We start from the raw sequence: 12,965 nt of genomic DNA, 5'->3' as shown, positions 1-12,965 counted from the left end.
TTTCACACACTTTACCAAACTCAGTCACCAGCTTCTGCAGTTTTTCACATGAATCAGCCACCAGCGCTGTATCATCAGCGAACAACAACTGACTCACTTCCCAAGCTCTCTCATCCCCAACAGACTTCATACTTGCCCCTCTTTCCAAAACTCTTGCATTCACCTCCCTAACAACCCCATCCATAAACAAATTAAACAACCATGGAGACATCACACACCCCTGCCGCAAACCTACATTCACTGAGAACCAATCACTTTCCTCTCTTCCTACACGTACACATGCCTTACATCCTCGATAAAAACTTTTCACTGCTTCTAACAACTTGCCTCCCACACCATATATTCTTACCTTCCACAGAGCATCTCTATCAACTCTATCATATGCCTTCTCCAGATCCATAAATGCTACATACAAATCCATTTGCTTTTCTAAGTATTTCTCACATACATTCTTCAAAGCAAACACCTGATCCACACATCCTCTACCACTTCTGAAACCATATATACTCATACATATACTTATATATATATATATATATATATATATATATATATATATATATATATATATATATATATATATATATATATATACTTATATATATACTTATATATATATATATATATATATATATATATATATATATATATATATATATATATATATATACTTATATATATACTTATATATATACTTATATATATATATATATATATATATATATATATATTTATTTTTTTTTTTTTTTTTTTTTTTATACTTTGTCGCTGTCTCCCGCGTTTGCGAGGTAGCGCAAGGAAACAGACGAAAGAAATGGCCCAACCCCCCCCCCCCCCCATACACATGTACATACACACGTCCACACACGCAAATATACATACCTACACAGCTTTCCATGGTTTACCCCAGACGCTTCACATGCCTTGCTTCAATCCACTGACAGCACGTCAACCCCTGTATACCACATGACTCCAATTCACTCTATTTCTTGCCCTCCTTTCACCCTCCTGCATGTTCAGGCCCCGATCACACAAAATCTTTTTCACTCCATCTTTCCACCTCCAATTTGGTCTCCCTCTTCTCCTCGTTCCCTCCACCTCCGACACATATATCCTCTTGGTCAATCTCTCCTCACTCATTCTCTCCATGTGCCCAAACCATTTCAAAACACCCTCTTCTGCTCTCTCAACCACGCTCTTTTTATTTCCACACATCTCTCTTACCCTTACGTTACTTACTCGATCAAACCACCTCACACCACACATTGTCCTCAAACATCTCATTTCCAGCACATCCATCCTCCTGCGCACATCTCTATCCATAGCCCACGCCTCGCAACCATACAGCATTGTTGGAACCACTATTCCCTCAAACATACCCATTTTTGCTTTCCGAGATAATGTTCTCGACTTCCACACATTTTTCAAGGCTCCCAAAATTTTCGCCCCCTCCCCCACCCTATGATCCACTTCCGCTTCCATGGTTCCATCCGCTGACAGATCCACTCCCAGATATCTAAAACACTTCACTTCCTCCAGTTTTTCTCCATTCAAACTCACCTCCCAATTGACTTGACCCTCACCCCTACTGTACCTAATAACCTTGCTCTTATTCACATTTACTCTCAACTTTCTTCTTCCACACACTTTACCAAATTTATTTATTTATTTATTTATTTTGCTTTGTCGCTGTCTCCCGCGTTTGCGAGGTAGCGCAAGGAAACGGACGAAAGAGATGGCCCAACCCACCCCCATACACATGTATATACACACACGTCCACACACGCAAATATACATACCTAAACATCTCAATGTACACATATATATACACACACAGACACATACATATATACCCATGCACACAATTCACACTGTCTGCCTTTATTCATTCCCATCGCCACCTCGCCACTCATGGAATACCATCCCCCCCCCCTCATGTGTGCAGGGTAGCGCTAGGGAAAGACAACAAAGGCCTCATTCGTTCACACTCAGTCTCTAGCTGTCATGCAATAATGCCCGAAACCACAGCTCCCTTTCCACATCCAGGCCCCACACAACTTTCCATGGTTTACCCCAGACGCTTCACATGCCCTGATTCAATCCACTGACAGCACGTCAACCCCGGTATATCACATCGAGCCAATTCACTCTTATTCCTTGCCCGCCTTTCACCCTCCTGCATGTTCAGGCCCCGATCACTCAAAATCTTTTTCACTCCATCTTTCCACCTCCAATTTGGTCTCCCACTTCTCCTCGTTCCCTCCACCTCCGACACATATATCCTCTTTGTCATTCTTTCCTCAATCATTTTCTCCATGTGACCAAACTATTTCAAAACACCCTCCTCTGCTCTCTCAACCACACTCTTTTTATTACCACACATCTCTCTTACCCTCTCATTACTTACTCGATCAAACCATCTCACATCACATATTGTCCTCAAACATCTCATTTCCAGCACATCCACCCTCCTGCGCACAACTCTATCCATAGCCCATGCCTCGCAACCACATAACATTGTTGGAACCACTATTTCTTCAAACATACCCATTTTTGCTTTCCGAGATAATGTTCTCGACTTCCACACATTCTTCAACGCTCCCAGAACTCTCGCTCCCTCCCCCACCCTGTGACTCACTTCCGCTTCCATGGTTCCATCCACTGCCAAATCCACTTCCAGATATCTAAAACACTTCACTTCCTCCAGTTCTTCTCTATTCAAACTTTCCTCCTAATTGACTTGTCCTTCAACCCTACTGTACATGATAATGTTGTTCTTATTCACATTTACTCTCAGCTTTCTTCTGTCACACGCTTTATCAAACTCAGTCACCAGCTTCTGTAGTTTCTCACCCAAATCAGCCACCAGTACTGTGTCATCAGCGAACAACAACTGACTCACTTTCCAAGCCCTCTCATCCACAATAGACTGCATACTTACCCCTCTCTCCAAAACTCTTGCATTCACCTCCCTAACAACCCCATCCATAAACAAATTAAACAACCATAGAGACATCACCCACCCCTGTTTCAAACCGACATTCATTGAGAACCAATCACTTTCCTCTCTTCCTACAAGTACACATGCCTTACATCCTCGATAAAAACTTTTCACTGCTTTCTGCAACTTGCCTCCCACCCTATATACTCTTGATACCTTCCACAATGCATCTCTATCAACTCTATCATATGCCTTCTCCAGATCCATAAATGCTACATACAAATCCATTTGTTTTTCTAAGTATTTCTCATATACATTCCTCAAAGCAAACTCTGATCCACACATCCTCTACCACTTCTGTAACCACACTGTTCTTCCCCAATCTGATGCTCTGTACATGCCTTCACCCTCTCAATCAGTACCCTCCCATATAATTTCCCAGGAATACTCAACAAACTTATACCTCTGCAGTTTGAACACTCACCTTTATCCCCTTTGCCTTTGTACAGTGGCACTATGCATGCATTCCGCCAATCCTCAGGCACTTCATCATGAGCCATACATACAGTGAATATCCTCACCAACCAGTCAACAACACAGTCACCCCCTTTTTAATAAATTCCACTGCAATACCATCCAAACCCGCCAGCTTTCATCTTCTGCAAAGCTTTTACTACCTCTTCTCTGTTTACGAAATCATTCTCCCTGACCCTCTCAATTCGCACACCACCTCAACCAAGACACCCTATATATATGCCACTCTATCATCTCACACATCAACATACCTTCAAAATACTCACTCCATATCCTTCTCACATCACTACTGTTTGTTATTACCTCCCCATTAGCCCCCTTCACCGATGTTCCCATTTGTTCTCTTGTCTTACGCACTTTATTTACCTCCTTCCAAAACATCTTTTTATTCTCCCTAAAATTTGATGATACTCACCCCCAACTCCCATTTATTTATTTATTTATTTATATCTGGTATAGCCAGATTATTAAAGAGGATATGAATCAGATGGAAAGAGGGTGGTGAAAGTGATTGAGCTTGAAGATGCTTCTTCAAGGAGTTACTAGGAGAGAGTGGCATAAAATGGCATGAACTGAAAGTAGATGCAATTAGAGGTACGGTTGAGGAATAGGAGGTATTTAGGGAAGCATTGATTACATACGCAAGAGAAGGATTTCGTACTTGGAAGGTAGGTTGTGGGTAGGTGAGAAATGGTGATGAGTGGTGGATGAGGATATAAAGTTGTTGATGAAGGAGAAGGTTAATGTGGAGAGGTGATTCCTGTGGGGAAGGAATGCAGATTGTTGGGAAATGTGTGAGAGAAAGTGGTAGGAGGCATGAGAAAATGCAGGGTTTTAAAAAGAGGACAAAGAGAGAAGAGAGTTGTATTGGTAGTACGTGTAGGAAAGGAAAATGAGTGATGAGAGATGTATAAGAGAACAGAGTAGTAGGTTAAGAGGAAAGTGAAGGGGCCAAAAAAGAGTTGGAAATGAGAGTCTGGATGAGAGAGTATTGGCAAACTTCTGGGAGGATGAGAAAATGCTTTGAAAAGGCTTAATAGTGTGAGGAGAATAAGAGAACAAATGTGAGTATTAATGAAGGGAACAGATGGGGAGGTGATAACAAGTGAGAAAGAGGTGAAGGGGGGAGATGGAGTTGGTAGTGTGAAGGATAGTTAAATGTGAGATGATAGGTTAGCAGATTTGTGGTGTTTTGGTTGGGAAAGTTATGCAGAGTGAGAGAGTCATGGCAAGTGGTTTGATGAAAAGAGAAGAGAAAGGGTGGTGATGACCTTGCATGAGATGAAGTGTGGCAAGTTGGTTAAAGTGGATTGGGTTACAGCTGAATTTCTCAAGAATTAAGATGACTGTATTGTTGATTAGTTATTAAGGATTCTTAAAGTATGTATGGCATTTGGTGGGATGCCTGAGGGTTGGTAGAATGTATAAAGGCAAGGGGGATAAAACTGAATGTTTGAATTACAAAGGTGTAAATTTGTTGAAAGTAACTAGAAATGTATGGGAGAGTGGCAGCTGAGAAGGTGGTGGTATGCAGGGAGAACCACACTGGGAAGGAATGATGTGGCTTCAAGAGTAGTAGAGGATGTTTGGATCAGGTGTTTGTTTAGAAGGATCAGTATGAGAAATATTTAGAGAAACAGAAGGATTTATATGTGGCATAAATGGATGTGGAGAAAGCACATGATAAGGTTAATAGAGATCCTTTGTGGAAGGTGTTACATATGTGGTGAGTGAGGAAAGATACATGAAGCAATAAGAACTTTTTATCAAGAGAGTAAGGTGTGTATGAGGAGGAAGAGAGGAGGGTGAGTGGTTTCAGTTGAAGTTGTTTGAATTGAGGTGAGCTGATCACATAAAGAATTACACTGTAAGGGAGAGGTGTTGTAATAAAAAGAGTATGATTGAGGGAGCTGATTAGGGTATGCAGAAATGGTTTGGACAAGTGGAGAGGATGAGTGATGAGAGAACGATCAAGTGTATTACTGTATGTGTCAAATGTGGAGGGAGCAAGGGGGATGGGGAAACTGAGAAGGATATGGAATTATGAAGTGAAGAAGGCTTTGAGTTATCATGTCAAATCATTTAGTAGGGTGAGGCATGCATGAGATAGAATAAATTTGAGTATTGTGGTGTACATTGAGGGACATGATGTCACTGGGCTGCATTAGGGCATATGAAGGACGCAGTGGAAACTATGGAATGGCTGTTGGGCTTGACTATGGATGAATGGCTTTGGTTTTGATATGATATACATATCAGCTAGAGAGTGGATATGCATGAGTAAGGCCATCGTTCTGTTCTGATGCTACCTTTTGCTGGGAAGTAGCAATTGGTATGAGAGTTATTATTATTATTATTATTATTATTATTATTATTATTATAAGAGTGAGTGCTCAAATTACAGAGGTATAAGTTTGTTGAGTATTCCTGGTAAATTATATGGGAGGGTATTGATTGAGAGGGTGAAGGCATGTACAGAGCATCAGATTGGGGAAGAGCAGTGTGGTTTCAGAAGTGGTAGAGGATGTGTGGATCAGGTGTTTGCTTTGAAGAATGTATGTGAGAAATACTTAGAAAAGCAAATGGATTTGTATGTAGCATTTATGGATCTGGAGAAGGCATATGATAGAGTTGATAGAGATGCTCTGTGGGAGGCAAGTTGTTAGAAGCAGTGAAAAGTTTTTATCGAGGATGTAAGGCATGTGTACGTGTAGGAAGAGAGGAAAGTGATTGGTTCTCAGTGAATGTAGGTTTGCAGCAGGGGTGTGTGATGTCTCCATGGTTGTTTAATTTGTTTATGGATGGGGTTGTTAGGGAGGTGAATGCAAGAGTTTTGGAAAGAGGGGCAAGTATGAAGTCTGTTGGGGATGAGAGAGCTTGGGAAGTGAGTCAGTTGTTGTTCGCTGATGATACAGCGCTGGTGGCTGATTCATGTGAGAAACTGCAGAAGCTGGTGACTGAGTTTGGTAAAGTGTGTGAAAGAAGAAAGTTAAGAGTAAATGTGAATAAGAGCAACGTTATTAGGTACAGTAGGGTTGAGGGTCAAGTCAATTGGGAGGTAAGTTTGAATGGAGAAGAACTGGAGGAAGTAAAGTGTTTTAGATATCTGGGAGTGGATCTGGCAGCGGATGGAACCATGGAAGTGGAAGTGGATCATAGGGTGGGTGAGGGGGCGAAAATTCTGGGAGCCTTGAAGAATGTGTGGAAGTCGAGAACATTATCTCGGAAAGCAAAAATGGGTATGTTTGAAGGAATAGTGGTTCCAACAATGTGGTATGGTTGCGAGGCGTGGGCTATGGATAGAGTTGTGCGCAGGAGGATGGATGTGCTGGAAATGAGATGTTTGAGGACAATGTGTGGTGTGAGGTGGTTTGATCGAGTAAGTAATGTAAGGGTAAGAGAGATGTGTAGAAATAAAAAGAGCGTGGTTGAGAGAGCAGAAGAGGGTGTTTTGAAATGGTTTGGGCACATGGAGAGAATGAGTGAGGAAAGATTGACCAAGAAGATATATGTGTCGGAGGTGGAGGGAACGAGGAGAAGTGGGAGACCAAATTGGGGGTGGAAAGATGGAGTGAAAAAGATTTTGTGTGATCGGGGCCTGAACATGCAGGAGGGTGAAAGGAGGGCAAGGAATAGAGTGAATTGGATCGATGTGGTATACCGGGGTTGATGTGCTGTCAGTGGATTGAATCAGGGCATGTGAAGCGTCTGGTGTAAACCATGGAAAGCTGTGTAGGTATGTATATTTGCGTGTGTGGATGTATGTATATACATGTGTATGGGGGTGGGTTGGGCCATTTCTTTCATCTGTTTCCTTGCGCTACCTCGCAAACGCGGGAGACAGCGACAAAGCAAAAAAAAAAAAAAAAATTATTATTATTATCATTATTATTATTATTACTATTATTATTATCACTACTACTGTTATTTTTCTTAACAGAACGTAGCATTATATGCTGAAGGTGGAAAGCATAAAAGCCTTGAGGATAGCTTTGACACTGGGGTGGAGCATCCTATGATGGAGAATCCTACTGTGGAGCGTGTTAGGTTGTGGTTTCATATCTCAGCCATGATTACAAACCTTCTCCCTTGGCTGTTATTGACCACATTGCCACTTTGCATGGCAGCCCGAGTCTCCAGCAATTACCGAACGCTAAGCAAGGTAAGGTAGAGTAGCATATCACACTATATCTCCGTATGCCTTTGTCATATATGCTTCTAGCTGCATCCATAACTGTTGTTCAGAATCTTTGCAGTTATCAACCATCTTCAGTATGCCTTCTATTAAAGATTCACAGAAATGTTTGACACATTTGTTAAAGACATGTACTTAATGTGTGGCTTTCAATTGTTAAAGCAACTGAAAATTATCTGCATTGCTGCACTTATATTTGAGTAGAAGGTGTACTACAGATGGGTCTGTACATAGCACTAAATAGGTGTCAAGAATGTTCATGCAAGTCAAATCACTCTATGTCATGACATTAGTTTCCACTCAGATTGGAGGTTAGGGCCCTTGGGCAAAAAATAAAACAAATTCTAAACAATGGAAACACTGTAACAAATGATACGTAAAACACTAGTCATTATTAGCTCATGTATAAAGTAAGATCCTGCCAAAGAGAATTGTGTAGAAAAATGAACAAGGAATGCAGTTTACCAAAACATTCACCATATGTAAAATGTATTTGTAAGATGCATTATGTAAGAACCTACTGAAAACAACTGTGTTGAAAAGATATATCAGTGATACAATGAAGTGTATGGTGCCCCCCTCCCCCCACACACGTGCGAGGTAGTGCTATGAAAAGACAACAAAGGCCACATTCATTCACACTCAGTCTCTAGCTGTCCTGTGCAATGCACTGAAACCACAGCTCCCTTTTCACATCCAGGCCTCACAAAACTTTCCATGGTTTACCCCAGACACTTCACATGCGCTGCTTCACTCCATGAACAGCACATCAACACTGGTATACCACATTGTTCCAATTCACTCTATTTCTTGAACACCTTTCACCCTCCTGTGTGTTCAGGCCTTGATCGCTCAAAATCTTTTTCTTTCCATCCTTCCACCTCCAGTTTGGTCTCCCACTTCTCGTTCCCTCCACCTCTGACACATATATCCTCTTTGTCAATCATCCCTCACTCATTCTCTCCATGTGACCAAGCCATTGCAATACACCCTCTTCTGCTCTCTCAACCACACTCTTTTTATTACCACACCTCTCTCTTGCCATTTCATTACTTACTCGATCAAACCACTTCTCACCACATATTGTCCTCAAACATCTCATTTCTGACACATCCACCCTCCTCCGCACAACCCAATCTATAGCCCATGCCATGCAACCATATAACATTGTTGGAACCACTATCCCTTCAAACATACCCATTTTTGCTCTCCGGGATAATGCTCTGGCCTTCCACACATTCTTCAACGCTCCCAGAACCTTCGCCCCCTCCCCCACCCTGTGACCTGCTTCCGCTTCCATGGTTCCATCTGCTGCTAAATCCACTCCCAGATATCTAAAACACTTCACTTCCTCCAGTTTTTCTCCATTCAAACTTACCTCTGAGTTGACTTGTCCCTCAGCCCTATTGAACCTATTAACCTTGCTCTTATTCACATTTGCTCTACACTTTATTCTTTCACACACTTTACCAAACTCAGTCACCAGCTTCTGCAGTTTCTCACCCCAATCAGCCACCAGCACTGTATCATCACCAAACAACTGACTCATTTCCCAAGCCCTGTCATCAACAACAGACTGCATACTTCCCCCTCTCCAAAACTCTTGCATTCATCTTCCTAATAACCCGCTTCAGTAAACAAATTAAACAACCATGGAGACATCACACACCCCTGCCACAAACCAACATTCACTGAGTACTAGTCACTTTCCTCTCTTCCTGCTCGTAGACATGCTTTACATCCTCAATAAAAACTTTTCACTGCTTCCAGCAACCTACCTCCCACACCATATACTCTTAATACCTTCCACAGGGCATCTCTGTTAGTTCTATCATATGCCTTCTCCAGATCCATAAATGCTACATACTAATCCATCTGTTTCTCTGAGTATTTCTTGTATACATTTTCAAAGCAAATACCTGATCCACACATCCTCTGCCACTCCTGAAACCACACTGCTCTTCCCCAATCTGATGCTTTGTACATGCCTTCACCCTCTCATTCAATACCCTCCCATATATTTTCCCAGGAGTACTCAACAAACTTATACCTCTGTAATTTGAACACGCACCTTTATCCCCTTTGCCTTTATACAATGGCACTATGCATGCATTCTGCCAGTTCTCAAGTACTTCACCATGAACCACACATATATTGAATATTCTGACCAACCAGTCAACAACACAGTCACCTCCTTTTTGATAAATTCCACAGCAACACCATCCAAACCCACCACCTTGCTGATTTTCATCTTCCACAAAGCTTTCACTACCTCTTTGTTAACCAAACCATTCTCCCTGACCCTCTCACTTTGCAAACCACCTTGACTAAAACACCCTACATCTGCCATTATCGTCAGACACATTCAACAAGCCTTCAGAATACTCATTCCATCTCATTCCATCTCCTTCTCACTTCACCACTACTTCTTATTACCTCCCCATTAGCCCCCCTCACCGTTGTTCTCATGTGTTCTCTTGTCTTCTGCACTCTATATTCTTCCTTCCAAAGCTCACCCCAACTCTCATTTGCCCTCTTTTTCACCTCTTCCACCTTTCTCTTGACCTCCTGCATTCTTCTTTTTACATCTCCCTGTCATTTGCACTACTTTCCTGCAGAAATCGTCCAAATGCCTCTCTCTTCTCTTTCACTAACATTATTACTTCTTCATCCCACCACTCACTTCCCTTTCTAATCTGCCCACCTCCCACTTTTCTCATGCCACAGACATCTTTTGCGCAAGCCATCACTGCTTCCCATTCCTCCCCCACTATCTGTACATCATTTGCTCTCACCTTTTTCCATTCTGCTCTCAATCCCTTCTGGTACTTCATCATACAAGTCTCCTATCCAAGCTCACTTACTCTCACCACTCTCTTCACCCCAACATTCTCTCTTCTTTTCTGAAAACCTCTACAAATCTTCTCCTTCGCCTCCACAAGATAATGATCAAACATCCCTCCAGTTGCCCCTCTCAGCACATTAACATCCAAAAGTCTCTCTTTCACGTGCCTATCCATTAACACGTAATCCAGTAACACTCTCTGGCCATCTTTCCTACTTACGTGGACTTAAGTGTATGTCTCTTATTAAACCAGGTATTCCCAATCACCAGTCTTTTTTCAGCACACAATTCTACAAGCTCTTCACCATTTCCATATACAGCACTGAACACCCCATTTACACCAGTTATGCCCCCAACTGCCACATTACTAACCTTTGCATTCAAATCACCCATCACTATAACCTGGTCTTGTGCACAAAACTGCTAACACACTCACTCAGCTGCTCCCAAAACACTTGCCTCTCATGATCTTTCTTCTCATGACCAGGTGCATAGACTCCAAATAATCACCCATCTCTCTCAATCCACTGTCAGTTATACCCTTATCAGTCTAGAGTTTACTTTCTTACACTCTATCACATACTCCCACAACTCCTGTTTCAGGAGTAGTGCTACTCCTTCCTTTGCTCCTGTCCTCTTACCAACCCCTGACTTTGCTCCCAAGACTTTCCCAAACCACTCTTCCCCTTTACCCTTGAGCTTCGTTTCACTCAGAACCAAAACATCCAGGTTCCTTTCCTCAAACATACTCCGTATCTCCTTTTTTTCTCATCTTGGGTACATCCACACACACTTAGACACCCTAATCTGAGCCTTCAAGGAGGATGAGTACTCCCCACATGACTCCTTCTTCTGTTTCCCCTTTTAGAAAGTGAAAATACAAGGAGGGAAGGGTTTCAAGTGCCCTGCTCCCGTTCCCTTTAGTCGTCTTCTCCGACACTTGGGGAATGTGTGGGAAGAAAGCTGAGAGTAAATGTGAATAAGAGCAAGGTTATTAGGTTCAGTACAGTTGATGGACAGTTAAATTGGGAGATAAGTTTGAATGGAGAAAACCTGGAGGAAGCGAAGTGCTTTAGATATCTGGGAGTAGATTTAGCAGCAGATGGAACCATGGGAGCGGAAGCAAGTCACAGAGTGAGGGACAGGGCGAAGGTTCTGGGAGAGTTGAAGAATGTGTGGAAGGCTAGAATGTTATCACGGAGAGCACAAATGGGTATGTTTGAAGGAATAGTGGTTCCAACAGTGTTATATGGTTGTAAGGCATGGGCTATAGATGGGTTGGGCATAGGAGTGTGAATGTGTTGGAAATGAAATGTTTGAGGACAATATGTGGTGTGGGGTGGTTTGATTGAGTAAGTAATGAAAGGGTAAGACAGACGTGTGGTGATAAAACAAATGTGGTTGAGAGAGCAGATGAGGGTGTATTGATATGGTTTTGTCACATGAAGAGAATGAGTGAGGAAAGATTGGCAAAGGATATATGTGTCAGCGGTGGAGGGAACGAGGAGAAGTGGAAGACTAAATTGGAGGTGGAAGGATGGAGTGAAAAAGATTTTGAGTGATCAGGGCCTGAACATACAGGAGGGTGAAAGGCGTGCAAGGAATAGAGTGAATTGGAACGATGTGGTATACCGGGGTCGACGTGCTGTCAGTAGATTGAACCAGGGCATGTGAAGCATCTGGGGTAAACCATAGAAAGTTTTGTGGGGCCTGGATGGTATTGCAGTGGAATTTAACAAAAAAGGGGGTGACTTGTTGTTTGGTTGGTAAGGATATTCATTATATGTATGGATCATGATGAAGTGCCTAAGGTTTGGTGGAATGCATACATAGTGCCATTGTACAAAGGAAAAGGGGATAAAGGTGAGTGTTCAAATTACAGAGGCATAAGTTTGTTGAGTATTCCTGGGAAATTATATGGGAGGGTATTGATTGAGAGGGTAAAGGCTTGTACAGAGCATCAGATTGGGGAAGCAGTTTGGTTTGAGAAGTGGTAGAGGATGTGCGGATCAGGTGTTTGCTTTGAAGAATATATGTAAAAAATACTTAGAAAAACAGATGGATTAGTATGTATCATTTATGGATCTGGAGAAAGTATATGATAGGGTGGATAGATGCTTTGTGGAAGGTTTTGAGAGTATATGGTGTGGGAGGCATGTTGATAGAAGCAGTGAAAAGTTTTTACAAAGGATGTAAGGCATGTGTACGTGTAGGAAGAGAGGAAAGCGACTGGTTCCCAATGAATGTCTGTTTGTGGCAGGGGTGCATGATGTCTCCATGGTGTTTTGATTTGTTTATGAATGGGGTGGTTAAGGAGGTGAATGCAAGAGCTTTGGAAAGAGGGGAAAGTATGCAGTCTGCTTTGGATGAGAAGGCTTGGGAAGTGAGTCAGTTGTTGTTTGCTGATGACATAGCTTTGATGGCTGATTCGGCTGAGAAACAGCTGAAGT

General features: G+C 42.2%; 1 protein-coding gene across 6 annotated transcripts in view; it reads left to right on the top strand.

The window, feature by feature from the left end:
* The window catches only part of GrlHz (Gustatory receptor-like Holozoa), a 252,373-nt gene that overhangs the window by 222,529 nt on the left and 16,879 nt on the right, over nt 1-12,965 (top strand). For all 6 annotated transcript variants that reach the window (XM_071664869.1, XM_071664868.1, XM_071664867.1 and 3 more), the window contains one exon: nt 7,416-7,637. In XM_071664869.1, the coding sequence (XP_071520970.1) occupies nt 7,416-7,637 (222 nt within the window). The remainder of the gene's footprint in view (nt 1-7,415; nt 7,638-12,965) is intronic.

The sequence above is a fragment of the Panulirus ornatus genome, chromosome 9, assembly GCF_036320965.1.
Source record: "Panulirus ornatus isolate Po-2019 chromosome 9, ASM3632096v1, whole genome shotgun sequence".
Classification (NCBI taxonomy): domain Eukaryota; kingdom Metazoa; phylum Arthropoda; class Malacostraca; order Decapoda; family Palinuridae; genus Panulirus; species Panulirus ornatus.
The sequence above is the reverse complement of the archived record's forward strand: the minus strand, read 5'-3'. Positions and strand labels throughout refer to the sequence as shown.